The 20,008-nt window shown below is 44.4% G+C and overlaps 2 protein-coding genes across 3 annotated transcripts in view; one reads left to right on the top strand and one right to left on the bottom strand.

Moving 5' to 3' along the window:
* The window catches only part of LOC116757118 (UDP-glucuronosyltransferase 1-1-like), a 46,140-nt gene extending 26,770 nt beyond the window's left edge, over nucleotides 1-19,370 (top strand). Inside the window, exons 1-5 of one of the 2 annotated variants that reach the window (XM_032638478.1) lie at nucleotides 8,162-9,033; nucleotides 14,725-14,856; nucleotides 15,530-15,617; nucleotides 15,906-16,125; nucleotides 18,399-19,370. In XM_032638478.1, coding sequence (XP_032494369.1) covers nucleotides 8,170-9,033; nucleotides 14,725-14,856; nucleotides 15,530-15,617; nucleotides 15,906-16,125; nucleotides 18,399-18,696 — 1,602 coding nt within the window. In that variant the 5' untranslated portion in view covers nucleotides 8,162-8,169 and the 3' untranslated portion in view covers nucleotides 18,697-19,370. Of the gene's footprint in view, nucleotides 1-8,161; nucleotides 9,034-14,724; nucleotides 14,857-15,529; nucleotides 15,618-15,905; nucleotides 16,126-18,398 lie in introns of those variants that run through there. The other variant, XM_032638479.1, reaches the window with a different exon arrangement.
* On the bottom strand, nucleotides 1,231-1,673 carry DNAJB3 (DnaJ heat shock protein family (Hsp40) member B3). Its single transcript, XM_032638480.1, is given in 2 exon segments — nucleotides 1,231-1,298; nucleotides 1,301-1,673. Coding segments are annotated over 2 exon segments (441 nt in total).
* Nucleotides 19,371-20,008: the final 638 nt, after the last annotated feature.

Genomic DNA, 20,008 nt, shown 5'->3' with positions numbered 1-20,008 from the left:
CTAACTTGAAATGAGATACATCATACACATGGCAATGGGATAGTTTTCTGTAGCCTTATGGAAATGCTTTTTTACATTTCCAGCACTCATAGTTGTAGAACCAGTTTGGGTACAGCTAGCAATTGAATAAAGTTTTTGAGTCATCACCACCGTTTTTTTTTTTTTTTTAAATTACTGTTTAAGTCAGGTTATCTTAATAGTGTCCTAAGGATCCTATTAACTAATGGTTACCATGAGGAATTTACGCATTTTGCCCAAGCCTGTGGAGGAAACACGGTCCCTGCTAACACTGACTTCAATCCAATGAAACCAGTTTCAGACTTCCGACCTCCAGATCTCTAAGAGAATAAACAGACACTGTTTCAAGCCACCAAGTTTGTGGTAATTTGTTACAGCAGCCATAGGAAACTAATACATCGCCTATGCCAGGTTTACCTGTTTTTAAAAAGCCTAGGTTTACCGCTATTTTTAAATAGTCAACTCTTACTATGTCACCAGCATTAGGTAGAACCTAAAACCTTCTGTAAGCTAGGAGTATTATATATTCATATCTCTTACTACTTTGTGCTAAAAAAATGAAGTAAATGTATTTATCTTCACAATGTTAACTTCAGAGCGAGCTACTTGGCTCACACTTCAAACAAAATGGAAAGGCAAGGTTCAAAGTGCGGTGGTGAACATTTTGTCTTAGTACCATGAAATAATCACTGTCAGCCTTGGGATGTTTAATAAATAGCAAAGTGCATACAGATATGTACCACAGTTCTAAAGAAAAACAGAGGTCCCATTCTGTGGTCCCAACAACAACAAACAGGCATCGCCTTGAACTGTTTCCAAATTCTTGAGTACAGTTGTTTTGAAAGTAGAGCTCGCTTGCAATCTTCAAAAAAAAAAAAGAACGTCCTGCTCTTCCTCAGAATGTGCTCTGAATTAAATTTGGGCCGGAATCACTTGGTGTCAAGGTGTGGCAACTGCTCTTTGCCATTTATTATCATGGACTTTAACTCTCCGTCTTCTTCCACCTCTATCCTTTCTTGGCCATTCTCAATGATTCTCTTGGTGGTGATCTTCTTGCCATTAATGATTTCGGTGGAAGTCGACATGGATTTGAAGTTGCCTGTCCCACCACTACAAGACATGGAGAAGGAAGAAAGGCCCCCATTCCCCAGGGAACCAAAGGAGGTAAATCCTGTATCAAAGGAAGAAAAACCGCCTCCAGATGCTGGACATTCACTGAAGGTGGAGAAAATCGGTGCGGACCCTCTGCTTCTGCTTCTGCTTCCCCGGGAGCTCCTCCGACCGCCCAAAATGTTCTCAAGCAGGTCTCCGAAGAGGTGAGACGAAAACGGGTCCGGGCCGCCGAAGAACTCCCTGAAGACGTCGGCCGGGTCGCGGAAGGTGAAGACGCCCTCGAAGGGGTCCTCGAAGGGGTCCCCGAAGGGCCTGCCGCCCTCCACTCCCGCCTCGCCGTATCGGTCGTAGACATCCCTCTTCTTGGCGTCTGACAACATCTCGTAGGCCTGGGCCACTTGTTTGAATCGCCTCTCCGCCTCCTCCTTGTTCTCAGGGTTTTTGTCCGGGTGCCACTTGAGCGCCAGCTTGCGGTACGCCTTCCTGATGGCCTCGATCGAGGCCTGGCGGGGCACGCCCAGCACCTCGTAGTAGTCCACCATGCTGGACGGCCGGGCACGGCCTGCAGGCCAGGGACAGGGCGAGCGGCGCGGCCGTCAGCCCCGGGGCACAGGCCAGGGTGCCCACCAGGCCGGGCTGCGCGGAGGGGGCGCCCCTTGTGACGAGGCCCGCGTCTCACTGGCCGAGGCCGCACCCCAGAATGCTCTCCCCACGAGGCGCTCTGTGACGTGTTTCACGCAGGCGCGGAGACCCCGCCCACTCATTCGCTCCGCCCACCCGGCCCTCAGCTGACCTGTGGTCTCCAAATGGGGGCAGTGGCTCTGAATGCCTTAGGAAATGCTTTACTTAGAATAGCGTTTACGTCAGGGTTCCCCTCGGCCTGAGGTAGGGGTAGAGCAACAGGAGTGAGTTTAGTCCAACCCTGGGCTGAAGGACAGCCGTTTTCATTTGTCTAGGTCAGCATTTCTCCAACGTTTTGGCTTCAAGACCCTTTTGAGTTTATGTGGGTTATATCTATCAGTACTTACTCCATTAAAAATTAAAACAGTCAAAGTTAGTCAATTTAATAACGATAAACCCATTACATGCTAACATAAATCATATTTTTATGGAAAAATAACTATTTTTCAAGCCAAAGAAATTTAATGGAGAGTGGTTTCATTTTACATTTTTTTCATCTCTCTGTCTTAACAGAGAGCTAGATTTTTATATCTGCTTCTACATTCAGTGTATTGCTATATCACGTGTCATGTAGCCACTGGGAAATTCTCCTGTACACGAAAGTCAAATATCTTAATCATGGAAATAGTTTTAACTTTGCGAAATTCTCTTATGAAGTCTTGGGGATCCCAAGGGGGCTCAGGCCCATAGTTTGTACATAGTTTGTGAACACCTCGTCTAGTATATCAAAATGATTAAAGCTTGTTTGGCCATGTTTATAGTGCTGTGGGTAAACTTGGGGTTCAATGATTACTTCTGCTAAAACTGCTGTATCATAACCATGATTTTCTTTTTGACATCTGACTTCTTTCCACCTCCTCCTTATTCTCTCCCTGACTCTATATTCTTTGCTTTCATAAATGGTGAGGCAACACCAATAAAGGTCACTTAGTTCTAAGAGGAAATAATTAACCAATGAACTCTCAACATTTCATCATGAAGGGTAGTAGATCCAAAAGGGTGCACCATTTCACCATGACAAACTGCTGACTCCATATCACCTGGAGAGACTGAAGCCCTGAACTTGGCATTTGCTAAGCACACAATAAACAGTAGTAGGAAGCAGATTGGGAGTAGAGTCCGGTGTAAACAAAGCAATATGGAAAAATACAAGGTGTGTTTTGGGAGGGTTAAGTGATCCAGAAGGGCAGGAGGGAAAGGGGCAGAGGGAGCGGTCAAGCAGAAAGGCTAGAGAGGAGGAGTGAGCTGGAGTCCATCCCAGGGAGTTCTGAGGGCAAGGCTGAGGAGTCTGAATTCTATTCTGGGCCCTAGGGATCTGTTGAGCAAGGTTTCAGGGGTGGTGGTGGCGTGCGGACAGCTGATGCAGGGAACCAAAAGGGACAGGTAGGGATTAGGGGGCTTGGGGGTTGAGGCCCTGAAGCAGGACCGCAGGTGGGTCTGAGAAACAGTGGCAGAATGATTTGGATTCAGCACTTTCTTGCTTCGACATGGGGCCTAGAGCAAAGGGAGAAGGGGTGTCACATCCATACAGAGACATTTACTGAGTCTTACTGTCTGCAAAACCATGGACGGCCACCTGCGTGAGAGATGGTTCCAAAGCTGAACCTGTGGACATATATATGTATATATATGTGAATAGATAGATACATAGATAGAGGCAGAGACACAGAGTCTAGTAGCAGAGACAGATAGGCAGACTGTTAAGGGATGCAAGGCAGAATAAAGCAAAATGCTACAGAGATTTAAGGAAGATGGCTTTGTTTCCCCCTGCAGGGTCCCACAGATTGTCCAGAGGACAAAAGACTTGTTTATGTAACCCTTTTAGTTTAGTAACAAGCAGCTCCAATCTGATTCCATCAGAAGAACTAGGAGTCTGTGGAGTGGTGGCTTTCTTAATTATTGGCTTCAGCTTTAAAATAAATCACCTTCCAATGGGTTCCAGGAATGCTCTTGCAGACGCCCCACTCTTCAGTAGCCCCTATAGCAAGACCACATCACTGGCCTGCTCAGTTTCCTTGGCCACCCGTATGCTCCCCAACCAGGGCACATCTAACTCTGCCCTGTAATTGCCTCTGGTTGTTTGTCCACCAGAGCCCTCTTGACACAGACCATTTCTAACTTGGGTTTCTGGCCCCAGCTCCTAGCACGGTGCTGGGAGGGCCAAGACTTTCCGTAAATATTTGATGAGTGGGGGAATTAACAATGGATTTTGAGTGTCAGATCTTCACAGGTTTCAGGGCAGGAGCTTTATCGAATTGCTTAGTTGTGGTTCTTGGTCGTAATTCTTGACAGTGTGTGGATTGTCTGCTATTCCTATTGGTAAAGAACGTTTCCTGGTCATGGGCAGAGTCACGATCCCAAACCATCCAAGTGCACAGAGGCCTCAAAAATTTCTGAGTTTCTGGGCTTCCCTGGTGGCGCAGAGGTTGGGAGTCCGCCTGCCGATGCAGGGGACACGGGTTCGTGCCCCGGTCCGGGAGGATCTCACATGCCGCGGAGCGGCTGGGCCCATGAGCCATGGCCTCTGAGCCTGCGCGTCCAGAGCCTGTTCTCCGCAACGGGAGAGGCCACAACAGTGAGAGCCCCGCGTACCGCAAAAAAAAAAAAAAATTTCTGAGTTTCTGCATTGTGCAGGAAAGCCACAAAATCATTACCAGCGTGACTGTGTGTACTTACAGCCCCTTTGCTCTGTGTGATCTGCAGATGAACCCTCACAACGTTGAGACTTCGGAAGCATTACTGCCCTTACTGTTTAAACTGGACTGTGAATTTCAGAATGGCAGATAAGCGCACACCAGTGAGCAAAAGCATTGCTACCTCTTTTCTCTTCACCCAGAATCTTGGTCCTGGAGAATTACTGTGTCTGGGCAGGGCAGGGAGGGCAGGGAGCTTCAGAGTACATGAGGGTGAGGACATGCACACATGTGCACCCATACGTAAGCACACACAAGACTGGAGGTCTGTGGAGGAAAGATGGTGGTACAGGAAAAAGGGACTCCAAGGAACTACTCTAAGTACCAGAATGAGGGGGGCCCTGTGAACACGCCCCACAGGACATCAATTTAAGTTAGCAGTTTTTCCGCGAACCTCCTAACAGATCCCCAAGTATGGGCCAGTGATGTCCATAGTGAAAACTTTGGGCTCCGTGCTTTCATCCTGGGGTTGTGTCAAACAACAATGGATCCCAAAAGGAAAGAGCGAGGTGCCCAGTTCTGTCTGCACTCCGATTTGCCCTCTCTTGGGGAGGGGCACTTCTATTCAGCAACTACCATACTTGGCTCCCTGACCCTTCGCCCGATCTTTGGGGCACCAGCTAGTGCTGGGTATTGCTGTGGGAGTACATTCTACTTAATCCCAAAGTCCTGCCATCTGCCTTCTCTCCATTTATTTTGATTGGGTAATGACTGTGGGGATTATAGCTCTACTTCTGTCTTCTGGTTTGTTGTGCATTTCCATCTCAGTCTTAATACTGTTGTCTGGGCCCTGCTTGAGGCCGTGGGGAGTTGTGGTTAAGAGGCAGTGCTTCTACCAAACATAAGGTAGATAGCTAGTGGGAAGCAGCCGCATAGCACAGGGAGATCAGCTCGGTGCTTTGTGACCGCCTGGAGGGGTGGGATAGGGAGGGTGGGAGGGAGGGAGACGCAAGAGGGAAGAGATATGGGAACATATGTATAACTGATTTACTTTGTTATAAAGCAGAAACTAACACACCATTGTAAAGCAATTATACTCCAATAAAGATGTAAAAAAAAAAAAAAAAAAAAGAGGCAGTGCTTGCAGGCTTCTACACCCAGGGCCCGGGTCTCAGATCTGCCACTTAGTAAATACAGGACTTTGGCAAATCACTCCATCTCTCTGAGCCTCAGTGTCTTTGTCTGTAAAATGGGAATAAGAGTATCAGCTTTTACAGCACAGTTCTTGGGGATTACCTAAGATGTGTTGTAAAGTACTAAGCGTCATACCTGGCACGTAGCATATGCTCAATGGATACGTATTCCTCTTAGTTGTTCATCTTGCCCCTTCGCCTTCAACTGATCATCAGAATTTCCCAAAGTGTCTTCTTTCCCCTAGACGTTGGGCCTGTGTGATGAGCACAGTTGACGTTTTGCTGCCTGAGCTCTTTTGGTTTCTTTTTCTTTTCTTTTTTTTTTGCGGTACATGGGCCTCTCATTGCTGTGGCCTCTCCCGTTGTGGAGCACAGGCTCTGGACGCGCAGGCTCAGCGACCATGGCTCACGGGCCCGGCCGCTCCGCGGCATGTGGGATCTTCCCGGACCGGGGCACGAACCCGTATGCCCTGCATCGGCAGGCGGACTCTCAACCACTGCGCCACCAGAGAAGCCCTCTTCTGGTTTCTTATTTACTGAGTGCTCTCTCACTGCCTCCCTGAATGGATATAGATCTGCCCTGAGAAAGGCCTTCTGTGCACACAGACTTGAGTTGGGCTTCCTTTCCCATCATTCTCTACTCCAGCAGCATTCATTTCCTTCTTAGCCTGTTAGGTCACAACCTCTGATGTGTCTGTTTATCTGTTTAGATTGTCAGTCTGTCTCTCTAGATGGAGCATGAATTCTGGGGAGGTGGGAGACGCATCTGTGGTGGTTTCTGCTGGAGACTCCAAGCCCAGTACTGTGCCAGAATCAATAGATGTTGGCTGGATGAAAGAATCAAAAGATGATGAGGTGGCTGGGTATATCTATCTCTCTATCTCTCAGTGGACTATTACTCAGGCATAAAAAAGAATGAAAGAATGCCATTTGCAGCAACATGGATGCAACTAGAGATCATCTTACTGAGTGAGGTAAGTCAGACAGAGACAAATATCATAGGATATCACTTATGTGTGGAGTCTACAAAATAATACAAATAAACTTATTTACAAAATAGAAACAGACTCACAGACGTAGACAACAAATTTATGGTTACCAAAGGGGAAAGTGGGGGAGGGATAAATTAGGAGTGCTGGATTAACACATACACACTACTATATATAAAATAGGTAAACAACAAGGACCTACTGTATAGCACAGGGAACTATATTCAGTATTTTGTAACAACCTATAATGGAAAAGAATCTGAAAAAGAATATATATAACTGAATTGCTTTGCTGTACACCTGAAACTAACACTCAACCCCAAAATGGGCAGAAGACCTAAATAGACATTTCTCCAAAGAAGATATACAGATTGCCAACAAACACATGAAAGGATGCTCAACATCACTAATCATTAGAGAAGTGCAAATCGAAACCACAATGAGGTGTCACCTCACACTGGTGAGAATGGCCATCATCAAAAAATCTACAAAAAAATAAATGCTGGAGAGGGTGTGGAGAAAAGGGAACTCTCCTGCACTGCTGATGGGAGTGTAAATTAATACAGCCACTATGGAGAACAGCATGGAGGTAACTTAAAAAACTAAAAATAGAGCTACCATATGACCCAGCAATCCCACTACTGGGCATATACCCTGAGAAAACCATAATTCAAAAAGAGTCATGTACCCCAATGTTCATTACAGCTCTATTTACAATAGCCAGGACATGGAAGCAACCTAAGTGTCCATTGACGGATGAATGGATAAAGAAGATGTGGCACGTATACACAATGGAATATTACTCAGCCATAAAAAGAAACGAAATTGAGTTATTTGTAGTGAGGTGGATGGACCTAGAGTCTGTCATGCAGAGTGAAGTAAGTCAGAGAGAGAAAAATAAGTACCGTATGCTAACACATATATATGGAATCAAAAAAAAATGGTTCTGATGAACCTAGGGGCAGGACAGGAATAAAGACACAGGTGTAGAGAATGGACTTGAGGACACGGGGAGGGGGAAGGGTAAGCTGGGACAAAATGAGAGAGTGGCATGGACATATATACACTACCAAATGTAAAACAGATAGCTAGTGGGAAGCAGCCGCATACACAGGGAGATCAGCTCGGTGCTTTGCGACCACCTAGAGGGGTAGGATAGGGAGGGTGGGAGGGAGGCTCAAGAGGGAGGGGATATGGGGATATATGTATACATATAGCTGATTCACTTTGTTGTACAGCAGAAACTAATACAACGTTGTAAAGCAGTTATACTCCAACAAAGATAAAAAAAAAAATGTGATTCAAGTGATTGTTAAGGAATTCCAGCTAGTTAAACTGTTGTTGCCTATGAAGAGACCTAGTCAAGTTGTACCCTCTTTATCTCTAAAAGTAAACTTCCAGGTACCACTAGCTGACTGACAGCGATTGTCATGTGACATAATCAAACATTAACTTGGTGTACAGTTTGGTTCTTGTGCTGTGTAAGTGGGAGAGGGCAGACCTCCGGCAGGTGACAGTCTTGGTAGCAACGGCAGGGGCACCATGACAGCAGGGTCCCAGGGTCCACGTCCACTCATCCTGGGCCTGCTGCTGTGTGCGCTTGGCCCTGCCCTGACGCAGGGTGGGAAGCTGTTGGTGGTCCCCATAGACGGCAGCCACTGGCTGAGTTTGGTCAGGATCGTCCAGCAGCTGCAGCACAAGGGACATGACATAGTGGTCCTCGCACCCGACGCCTCCATGTACATTAAAGAAGGGGCATTTTACACCTTGAAGAGGTATCCCGTGCCATTCCGAAGGGAGGACTTGGAAGTGGCTTTTATAAACCTTGGGCGTAGTGTTTTTGAGAACGACCCTTTTCTGCAGCGCATGGTCAAAATATACAAGAAAATCAAAGATGACTCGGCTCTACTCTTTTCCGCCTGCTCCCATTTACTGCACAACAAGGAGTTGATGTCCTCCCTGGCAGAAGGCAGCTTTGATGCTGTACTGACAGACCCTTTCCTTCCCTGTGGCCCCATCGTGGCCCAGTACCTGGCTGTGCCTGCTGTGTTCTTCTTGAATGGACTGCCGTGCAGCCTGGACTTTCAGGGTACCCAGTGCCCCAACCCACCGTCCTATGTGCCCAGGCCTCTGTCCTTTAACTCAGATCGCATGACCTTCCTGCAGCGGGTGAAGAACATACTCATTGCCTTGTCAGAGAGCTTTCTGTGCAACGTGGTTTATTCCCAGTATGCACCACTTGCCTCGGAAGTCCTTCAGAAAGACGTGACTCTCCAGGACCTTATGAGCTATGCATCTATCTGGCTTCTCAGAAGTGACTTTGTAAATAATTACCCAAGGCCCATCATGCCCAATACAGTTTTTATTGGTGGGATCAACTGCGCTAGCAAAAAGCCACTATCTCAGGTGTGTATTTGAGTGGGAACTTTAGATGCCTGTCGTCTAGCAAGTGCTTTGGGTAGATGAGCTGAATGAGGTTGCTGAGATAGTCTCAAATGTCCTCTCTCGTTGATATCTCACCAGACTCCTAGGTCTGAGTTGTAATTTATAGCTGTCTTTGGCATCATCTTCTGGCTTATTTCTTTTATCAGATACTTGAGGAAAGTGTGTTTTGGCCACTTTATTCTGTGTGCTCCAGCAGATAATAATTAGATGCAACACTGTTTAAATGCCATAAACACAGCATGCTGGGTTCAGGGTTCCTTGCAGAGAACAAAAATGTGCTTCATGCACTTTGCCTGTGACTGGGTCAGGCTCACAGGAGTCAAGATTGCTGAAATAATTTTTTGATATCTATAGATCCCAGCAGGGAAAATTGCCTTTATGTTCCTGATTAAAGGTTCGTTTCTAGATATTCTGATAGGCTGAATCCTGCAGTTCCATTTCTTCTACTAAGCAAATCACCAGGTAGCCAGGTTCTGACAACGGGCAGAAAGTTCATGCATCTCTCTTAAATGCTTATATGTTAATTTTTTCCCCCTACACCATTGGAAGTATGCAGAAAAGTAGCATTCACATCCTCTTCCAAGTCTCAACAGAGGAGATAGAGAATAGCAGGAGAGCCTCCTTCAAAAGGGGGTTTGGGAAGGATTCTTCAAGAAGATGACATTTCAGTAGGCGTGCATTCATTTATTTTTCAAGTATTGGTTGCGAATCTGCTGGTAGCCCAGGCACTTTCCAGGTGCTGAGTCTGGCTCTTACTAAGGGGCTCTCATCACCCTTGGAGAGCGATGAATCTTATTTCCAGTGTGCCCCTGACGTGATTAAATGATCATGTAATTGTCACAGCCAGGAGAAACTCTGGGCAGCGGGAAGAAAACCAGGAGAAATCAAGTGTCAGGTGGATGCCTCCACCTCACTGCTGCAAGACAGAGTCTCCATACTCTGTCTTCTACCCCTGTAATGTGGAGAGAGATCTGATAATCCCTCAAAGGTCCTATGGCAATAAGATTCTGAGAAATGGCCCGTTGGACACATTTGTGTCTGATGGGGTGGTCTGGTGAAGAAAGAAGGAGGTGGTGTTGATTTTCTGAAAGCAAGATGAGAAAACCTAAGAGTATAGAAAACCATTAATGATTCTTTCTCAGACAGAGGAAAAGGAAGGGGTGAAATATCATCAAACCAACGGGCGTATCTCAGGTCAAAGGAAAGAAAGCTAGCCAGCACATCCAAGTGAGATTTTCATTTCATTGCTTTGCGTTAAGTTTGCCATGGATTTTTGGCAAACAGTCTTTATTTATTTAAATGATTTCCTTCTTTATTTTGGATGTTTAATGGGAGAGGCTGAAGAACTTTATCAACTGCCTTTCTTGCTGTCATATTTTTATATCATTTATTGATATATTTTTTCCCCTGTAAATTTGTCTTAAGTGGTGAATTGTATCGCGTATGTATTGGTTGCTGCCTTGTTTGGTGCAAATAAGCTTAGGTGTGAGAATGTCTCTGTAAGTTGTACCAAATAGTAGCTCTCCTTGTCCTATTTTAAGTGCTTTTAATTTGAAATTCCCCTTTTTTGGATATTAATGTCACCATTCCTGCATTATTTTGGTTTACACTTCTCTAGTGCCTCTTTACTACTCCATATCGTCAACCTTCTTCTTTCTCTTTAAACAACATGGAGCTGATATTCTTAACCTAGTCAGGCAGATTCCTTTAATAGTTGAATTTTTCCTGTTTGTACTTAACAATTGATAGATTTGATTATAATTCTTCCAGTTTATTTTTATTTTGCTTTGTCATCTCCCCTTTTCTTGATTTTTGCTGGTTTGTCACGTTGCTGTTATCTTTTTTCCTTTTTATTAATTAAAGAATGTTACTCTGTGCTTCCCTCCCTCTAGTGGGGACCAACCTACTCCCAATGCTATTGGTAAAGGTCCAGAACTTATCAAGAATAAAGATAAAATCTTTATTTGGTAATGGGAGTCCATAGAGAAAGCACAGCTTGGTGTTGGGCATACCTTTGGGGTGTCTGAAAGAAAAAAGATGATAGAACAGTGTCGAGAGCAAAGGCATGAAACTCAAGAATTCCAAGATGTCAGTGCCCTCTGAGGGTGAGAGACCACTTTTACAGACATGCAGGGTTACAGAGATGACATCCATACATCCACATTAATTGTAAGGAAAATAGCCAAACAGAAGATGGGTGAGAACATACTTGAAGATGACGAGGAAAAGAAAGAGTGCCGACCAGGGAAGCCTGCAATGTTTGTTAAGTGGCTCTGAATGTATAATGATAAAGCGACATGTTTCCAACATACTAAAGGTTTCACGAGGCTTTCTTGCAAAACAAAAGGCATTTGGGAAGGAAAAATCTAATAAAAGCCTGGAACTGAAAATACTAAACTTGCAGCAAAAGTCAGGATTTTTATATTAAAAGCTTCCTTGGAGTAGGCAAGTCTTTTCGCTTTGGGGAGCCTTATTTTTTTGGAATGGGATAAGAGGCGGGGGGTCGAGGTTTATTTCAGCCATCACATGGCTTTGCTCTTTGGCCATTCCAGAGACTGTGAAATCGGGGCAAGGTTTAGGGGAACTTTTGCCAAGTAGGGGGTAGACCTTACCATTACTGAATCATGTACTGGCCCAGAATCGACACTGGCCATGGTAACACAAGCTCTGCAGCTTGCCCTTCTGTGTTCTGTAAACGGACTTTCATGGCATTTAAACTCCAGCCAAGTGATATTACCTAACTTTGGGTGTTTATGGCCCTGCACGTTCCTTCTGTGTTAATCACATCCTACGGTGGCTGAGTGGCTGTGGAAGGGTATGGAAGGAGGGGACATTGGCCCTTTCTAGACAAGGTTAAATTGAGAGTGGGTTTCATGAAGGAGAGGAGGTCCTAGGAAATTTAGGAAATTCAGCGTGGTCGGCGGGGAGGATGATACCCACTCCCTGACCTTTCAGATGAGCCCAATGGGAAAGGCCAAGACACAGCTGCCAGGAGCCAGGGCCCTAGAACAGGGCCTAGGCTGGTGGGGGCAGACTAGACAGTGGGATGGGCTGGCAGTAGGGCTGGTCAGTGGCTTTACTGGCATGCTTGGGATCAAGCTTGGCAGCCGTCTCTGAAAATCATGTGTGCTGAGCCCCGTCTGAAGTCTCCTAGCTCACATCCAGGGGAGCCAGCATCCTGGTTTGTCCAGGACTGTTCTGGTTTTAACACTGAAAGTCCCAGGAAACCCCGCAGTTCTGGGCAAAGCCAACCACATCACACAGTCTCACTAATGCCTTTGGCACTCTTTGGAGACACATAAAACCGTCTGGAGACTCTCAGGGAGTTAATTAGATCATTAATAACCGACAGTTGGGGGAAAATTGCCCTACTTATGCCTTGCTCTATTTCCTTTAAGCAGATTCCCACTGTGTATGTGTGTGCCCCTGCGTGTGTGTGCATGCAGGTGTGTGTGCATGTATTTCCTGAAGCCTGGAGCACTCTGGCATTGGCTCTGTAGTTTGGGAACAGATCAGGCTGAGCTAAGATTATTGTTGAGGGCTGAATCTAGGAGCTTCCTTCCTCTCTTCCTGAAACACACCCACCGCTCATCTCCAGGTTCTAATGCTAACGGTTAAAGCTGCTGTTCTTCTCATTGAATCGTTTTGTCGCATCCTTTCAGAGCTTTTGTTTGACATCCGTCTCTAAGTCTATTCCTTATTGCTTTAGGGAAGGGCCTTTGCCAGGTTGTAAACTAGGATCTGTATTTACTAGTTGGGATCCCTGCCGTCTCTGATTCTCACCCCATACACACAGACATTTTCTAAAATCCTGTCTTCCTGCTTTATTCAAGGGAACCACAGCTCGCTCGTGTTCTAGTGGTTGTAAGATTCATTGTTAACTGGAAAATCCATCACGGTGTACAGTTCCAACACACCAAAACTCACTTGATTAGCAAAATTACTCCTTGGGAATTCCCTGGCGGTCCAGTGGTTAGGACTCTGTACTTTCACTACCCAGGGCCTGGGTTCAGTCCCTGGTTGGGAAACTGAGGTCCCACAAGCCGCACAGCGCGGCCAAAGAGAAAAAAATTATTCCTTGATTAAAAAAAGTCAACTTAATGGCAATAGGACGCCGTTGGCCAAGGGAAGGACTTTGAATCAATTCAGCCCCCCCGTTCGTGAACGATGCTGCCTCCCGTGCAGAGGGCAACAAGCTGCTGTAATCTGCAGAAGGCTTAGCATGTGGCCCCCTCTCTGTTCTTCATTCCTTATTCCCTGTGTCGTCTGGCCCAGAAGTCTCCTCAGAAAGTCCCATTGCCTCATTTGAGCTTTGTCCTTAAATAGCCAAGGCCGTAATGCCTGCACATGGTCCTTGTTGGATGCCTCCTGAGACAATGGAGCAGCCTTACATGTGCAGCCTTCCTTGGATGACCATGACGGACATAGTGATATAAGGAATCAGCTTCTGGGACAGGACGTGAGCACTCTGTGAGGGTCATACGCCGGGTGGGTGAAGATTCTGCCTGTTTCTCCTTCCCACCAGTGGCTTTGGTAGTTTGGTAGGCAGGGTTTCTCACATGCCCTTGACCTTCTCTGAACTCCACAGAAGGGGCTCAGATCTCTGGGACACGCTTGGCAAGAGTTCCTGTCCCCTATTTTGTATTTTTCTCACCTAGTTTACTTTTCACAGTACAATAAGGAACCAGCAAAGAAAGATTCAAATAAACTTCCGGATACTCTTCTTGCTAACACAGGCAAGTTCACTTAAACTCTTTAGAAACTCTTCTCCAGGAAAGGTGGAAAAATGCATGGTTGACTGGTTGAATTTCACCACTGAGTTGACATGAATATGATCTTTAATCATCCAAGTGTGTTTGGCTGCCGTATGGGAAACTGCCATAGGCTGCAGGGAAGCGAGAGCTGTGAAAGGATGTTTTTGCTATTTGAGGCTTTTTCCTTAATCATGAGCCTAATCCTTAATGCTGTCTGTAGCTTTCTACTTTGACTCCATTCATTCTTTCAGTATAAAAGAATATTCTAGAAACCTTGAAAAGTAATACAGGTCTTTACTGTAGATTTTCTTAGACAGGCAATACGGGAGCTTTAATGTCCATAGAAAGCTTTCCGAAGTCCTCTTTGGACGGTGTTCCTCTCCTCCAATGCTTCCTTCCCCAGAATCTGCTGAAAGGCTCTCTCCTCTCTCCAGGATGCCCCTTTCCCTCTCCTCCCTCCACCCCGTTGCCTTCAACCCTCTGCTTCAGCCCTGCCCACCCTTAAAGGCCTGCTTATGTCCCAGACTTTCCCAGCTGCCTGAAGCCCTGGGGAAGTGGATCTGGTCTTACCTCCGATCACTTTTCTTTTGGAAACTTGGCACATTACCTGGATTCTGTATCTCAAGGAAGAACCCAAGTGATAACTCTGTAAGCAGGAAGCCTTCCTCCTGTGGGATGGAAGGCAGTTAGGGAGGGAGGGATGCTCTAACACACACTAATTCTTTGTGTCTCTGTCACACACACACACACACACACACACACACACACACACACACACACACTCTCACTCCTTTAATCACATTCTTAAGAGGAAGATACCTGATTCATAGCTGAATGTATGCTGTCGCCAAAGAATATGAGAAAAAAATTTAACTGGACATTTCTTTTCTGGTCCTAGGAATTTGAAGCCTATGTAAATGCTTCTGGAGAACATGGAATTGTGGTCTTCTCTCTGGGCTCAATGGTCTCAGAGATTCCGGAGCAGAAAGCTATGGAAATTGCTGATGCTTTGGGCAAAATACCTCAGACAGTAAGAAGATTCTACACGATTTCTTTTTATCTGTCTTCACAAGAGTTCTAACCCCAGGCTTTCAGTACCTAAATTAATTCTATGAGTTGGGCTTTAGGCTTGGGTTTCCCTGCCACTTCCCAATTATTAATCCAAAGTTGTTCTTTTTTTGCAATTTCACTCTCAACTACTCTGTTGAAACATGATCCACTTCACGAGGAGGTCTCTTTCTCTCTAAGTGACTCAAAAGTATATTAGAATTTATTTTTAAAAATAAAATGGGCAGGATAGTGTTTCTTCATATTGCATAAGAATATTTCTCCAAAAAGCTCTTGCTTAGAACCCTAGATTTGTTTCTTATATTTCTGCTTTAATAGTTCTATGCCCACTCATTTTGTTAGGTAAACTTTCCCTTGAAGTGCAGAGAAGTGCAAAACTCGTAAATGTACAGCTTGATGAATGTTCACAAGTTCACAAAGTGAACATACCCGCGGAATCAAGCCTCTGGAACAAGACACAGAATGTTACCCATCCCCAGAAGCCTTCTTAGTCACTATACCTCCCACCCTTGCCAAGGTTATATTCATTCAGAGAGACTCCACTTTCTAGCTACTATAGCAGATGTCTTGCTTTGTTTTAAAAATCATGTTATGTTCCTAAACTTCATTTTTTTTTTTGTTTTTGCTTCTGCAAGGTCCTGTGGCGGTACACTGGGACTCCACCACCGAATCTTGCGAAGAATACAAAACTTGTCAAGTGGCTGCCCCAAAATGATCTGCTTGGTACGTGGGGAGGATTTGATGTGTAGGTAAAACCAAGGCTAAATTAAGAAAGTGGCTCAGGCAGGGCTATTCTAAAGAATTGTTTAGCTGGAAAATATTATGGCCAATGTATCTCACGTTGCTTTTTACCAAGTAGGACATCTCAACCCACATTTTCTTCTGCACATTTCTGCAAGGGCCACATGTGGATGGCACTGGGTCCTGAGGGTGCTTTCAGAACCTAGATGATGTCAGGTTGTGAAACTCAGTGGCTTGACTGCTGGCATCCCTCCCTGTTTTGCTTCTCAGGTCACCCAAAGACTCGGGCCTTTATCACACATTCCGGCTCCCACGGTGTTTATGAAGGAATATGTAATGGTGTTCCGATGGTGATGATGCCCTTGTTTGGTGATCAGATGGACAATGCAAAGCGCATGGAGACCCGGGGGGCCGGAGTAACCTTGGACATCCTGGAAATGAGTTCAGAAGATTTAGAAAATGCCCTGAAAACTGTCATCAGTGACAAAAGGTAAGAGAGAAGCTACCAAGGAATACTACTTATATTTTGGCCATCGCTTCACAATAAATCTTCAGATGTGAAAACAAATACATCAAGATCTAATTTATAAGTAAGATGATTTGGGGTTATTATTATTCCTTTTAGAAAAAGATGCTTTAATTCCTAGGGAATTTATCACAGAAGTGATCTTAAATATTATTTCCCCTGGTATACTTAAAACTCCAATTAAAACAAAAACAATGTCAATATAATAGATGTCTGATCTATAAGTTCCTTCAAAGAGAGTATTCCATTACAAGAAACATAGTGTCTGTAAGATAAAAACAAACCAGGTGCTTAGGGTAAGGCTTTTCCGAGCACTGACACCTGTGAGAAATTTTGTCCGTGGGGTTTATTAATGTGTGTGTGTGTGTGTGTGTGTGTGTGTGTGTGTGTGTGTGTGTGTGTGATGTGATATGACAAACGCTTATAATAAAAGCAAAGTCAAGTTTGTTCAAATGTGGCTATGGAAACAATTCAAAAGGCAAAAAGCCAGCAGATCAGATTATCTCTGCACGAACTTTATTGTATTGCTACAAGTGATAGGCCGATCAAAACCTTACGAGAAGTGATTGCCAGCAGTGGACTTCATCCAGTGATCAATCATGTATGTGCGTGTGCACATGCACGTGTGTACGGATCTATGACAGTGTCCGGAGCCTTCACCCATACTTGCTTCATTTTGAAGGAGGACAGATGTGAAAAGACTGGAGTGTGTTCAGATGGGAGGACACACTACACTGGGGGATCCCGAGCCTGGACAAGGAAAACGTGCTGGAAACGATGGTGCTCGCATGTGTGTGATGCCTGTGAATAAAAAGAATTGTCTGCATAACCCCAGGGTAAAGTGCTCACAGTGTCAGTGACAACCTTCCCAGAGCAGTTGCTGTGGTTCTTACCCATCTTTCCGACTGGCTTCTGCAGCCCAGCATGTCGGTATCGGGCTGCTCGCATAGCACAATTAAAGCCCGATTTCTTTCCAGATGCTGGAAACCCATTCTTGAGGCTCATATTAGTGATGTAATTTTGACCTTTCGTTCAGTGGTATGGACGACTACTTGTAACCTAAAAATGACTTGGCAGAAATTCTCTGGTACATTATCATTAACAAAAACCAAAAAACACTAATCGGTCAGCTTAAGTTACTAACTAACTTCATCTATTCATTTCTGAGCCATCTCCGATTGTGAATCTCCATGTTTCCAACACTCTAAGCTGGGACTGGACCTACATAAAATAAAAAAAAGTGGAAAAATTTCCAACGTCAGATTATACAACCAGGCCATATCAGGTGCTCACTAAATATTGAATGAATGAATGAAAGTCCAAGAAAATCTATTTTATAAGAGAAGATTTATATACAAGGAAGATGTTTAACAATTTATGGCCAAATATTAATAGTACATTATAATAATATATCCAAATAAAATGATGGACATATTCAAGAAAAGCAAGGATCATAACTGCTCCTGAATAAGCGCCTCACTTTTCTCGTTCTTCTCTCTTTTCTTTCCCTTTGCCTTCTTCTTGTCCTTCTCGTCGTCCTCCTTCTCCTTCCTCTTTTAGTGCATCCATACTAAGGGTTGAAGTACGTAACCCATTTTGGATTTGGATATTCTGACTCAGCTATCAACACAGTCCAAAATAAACAGGAATCCATTTTTCTTTAACAGGCTGCAAAGACACTGCCTCATGCAAAATTTAGCACTTGGAGGTTTGATGTTTCGACAGTTGAATTGAAAGTATAGCACTGTCTTGGAGATGGCACTTAAAAATGGCTTTTACTTTGGCTAGAAGTGATTGTTTACACTCTCATTGAATGGGAAATCATTAATAATTTCTGAGATGACCTTTTCCTTTATTTCTTTATCTTGTTACCAAAAAAGTATGATCAACTGCCTACAAAGATAGCACTAAAAAGAAAAGAAGAAAAGTAGGAAGCAAGTTTCAAATAATTTAAAATTATAGTTTTGGCTTCCAGTTTTCTTTCTTCCTTTCTCCCTTCCTTCCTTTCTTTCCTTCTTTCCCTTTCTTTCTTTCTTTCTTTCCTCCCTCCCTCCCTCCCTCCCTCCTTTCTTTCTTTCATAAAGAATATTTAGTGTGTGTTTTCTTTTTTGATTACAATAGAAACTGCCAAGTTTGGAAAATCTGGTAGCGTTCCTAACTGGAAGCAAGCATAGAGAGAGGATGGTTCCCTACTGTTGGTGTTCCAGGCATTCACATAACTGTCTTTGTGTGTTCAGCTATAAGGAAAACATCATGCGTCTCTCTAGCCTTCACAAGGACCGCCCCGTGGAGCCTCTAGACCTGGCTGTATTCTGGGTGGAGTTTGTGATGAGGCACAAGGGGGCGCCACACCTGCGCCCTGCGGCGCATGACCTCACCTGGTACCAGTACTACTCTTTGGATGTGATCGGCTTCCTCCTGGCGGTCCTACTGACAGTCATCTTCATCACCTTTAAGGGCTGTGCCTTTGCCTTCCGGAAATGCTTCGGGAAAAAAGAGCGAGTGAAGAAATCTCATAAATCCAAGGCACACTGAGAACTGGGTTGGAAACTTGCAAAAAGAGTCAGGTTAAATTCATGTTATGCTTATTCAAGAAATACTTTGCCAGAAAATAACACCCCAGAGTGTGTCTTAAAAAATAAAAATGATCTAAACGTTAGTCACACGTACAGGTAGAGATATTTAACTATCTTTTCTGCTCCCTCCAGTATCTTTAATCTGGACTACACTTGTCATCTTTCAAATCACTTGCAAAGAGGGTTGGATAGGTCCCTCCTTCAATCTGCAGTACTTTACCTACTCAGAAATGGGGCCTGTTCGGGAGCCACCGCTTCCCACCACCGCTCCCCCCTCACCCCCGGATGAGTTGTAACCTCGTCTTCTCGCGTCTGTAGGTGGTTGTGATAGATTCCTTTACCGATAATGGCCGGTTCTAAATTATGCTCTTGCTTCCCAGATGTCACTTTGTGCATTTAAGTAAGGAAACGTTTATTCCTTGTACTTGATATGACATGAATGAATGGTATAGATTTCTGACTTTGGGGTGAAAGAATGATGTATAAAATTGATGGGTGATACGCCTGAGCAGATAATCATGGCTTGAGCCAAATGGATCTGAGTTTGACAAGAGCCTCAATTATAGAGACTGGCAAGTCTATTTTCTCTGATGTAATAACTAAAAACATATTAATAAATTCGTATAAATTATATTTATTAGGTGGTCTCTTCATGGGTGTTGCATTTATTTATTGTTAAACTACATGTTCTAACTACAAAAGTAATGCATGATTCTGACAGAAAATTGGAAAGATATAGAGGTGTACACACACAAGGAAATTCACCATTAACCATGTTCCCTGCAAGTAACCACAGTTAGTAAATATTTTGGTAAATGTATATAGTTATAAAATATTGCAAAGATACCAAATATATCTAGTGTTTTCTAACATTCTTCCTTCACTTCATCCTATAGTGAATGTTCTCTCCAGGTCTCTGTATAATATTTAATGTGTTTTAAGTGGCCAAGGAATATTCTATTGCATGAATATACCAGGATTTATTTAACCACTACTTCCTGGTGTATTCACTTTTATTTTCTTTGAGAAAAAAGACTTCACCGAATATCCTAGTAGCTAAGTCTTTGTACATATTCATGACTATTTCCATGGGAAAGTGCCTTACTTTGGTAAGGCACCAATCAATGGTTGTCTGTTTCGGTTCTTTTTTTTTTTTTTGTGGTACACGGGCCTCTCACTGTTGTGGCCTCTCCCGTTGCGGAGCACAGGCTCCGGACGCGGAGGCCCAGCGGCCATGGCTCACGGGCCCAGCCGCTCCGCGGCATGTGGGA

Source organism: Phocoena sinus, chromosome 7 (genome assembly GCF_008692025.1).
Source record: "Phocoena sinus isolate mPhoSin1 chromosome 7, mPhoSin1.pri, whole genome shotgun sequence".
Lineage (NCBI taxonomy): Eukaryota > Metazoa > Chordata > Mammalia > Artiodactyla > Phocoenidae > Phocoena > Phocoena sinus.
The sequence above is the reverse complement of the archived record's forward strand: the minus strand, read 5'-3'. Positions and strand labels throughout refer to the sequence as shown.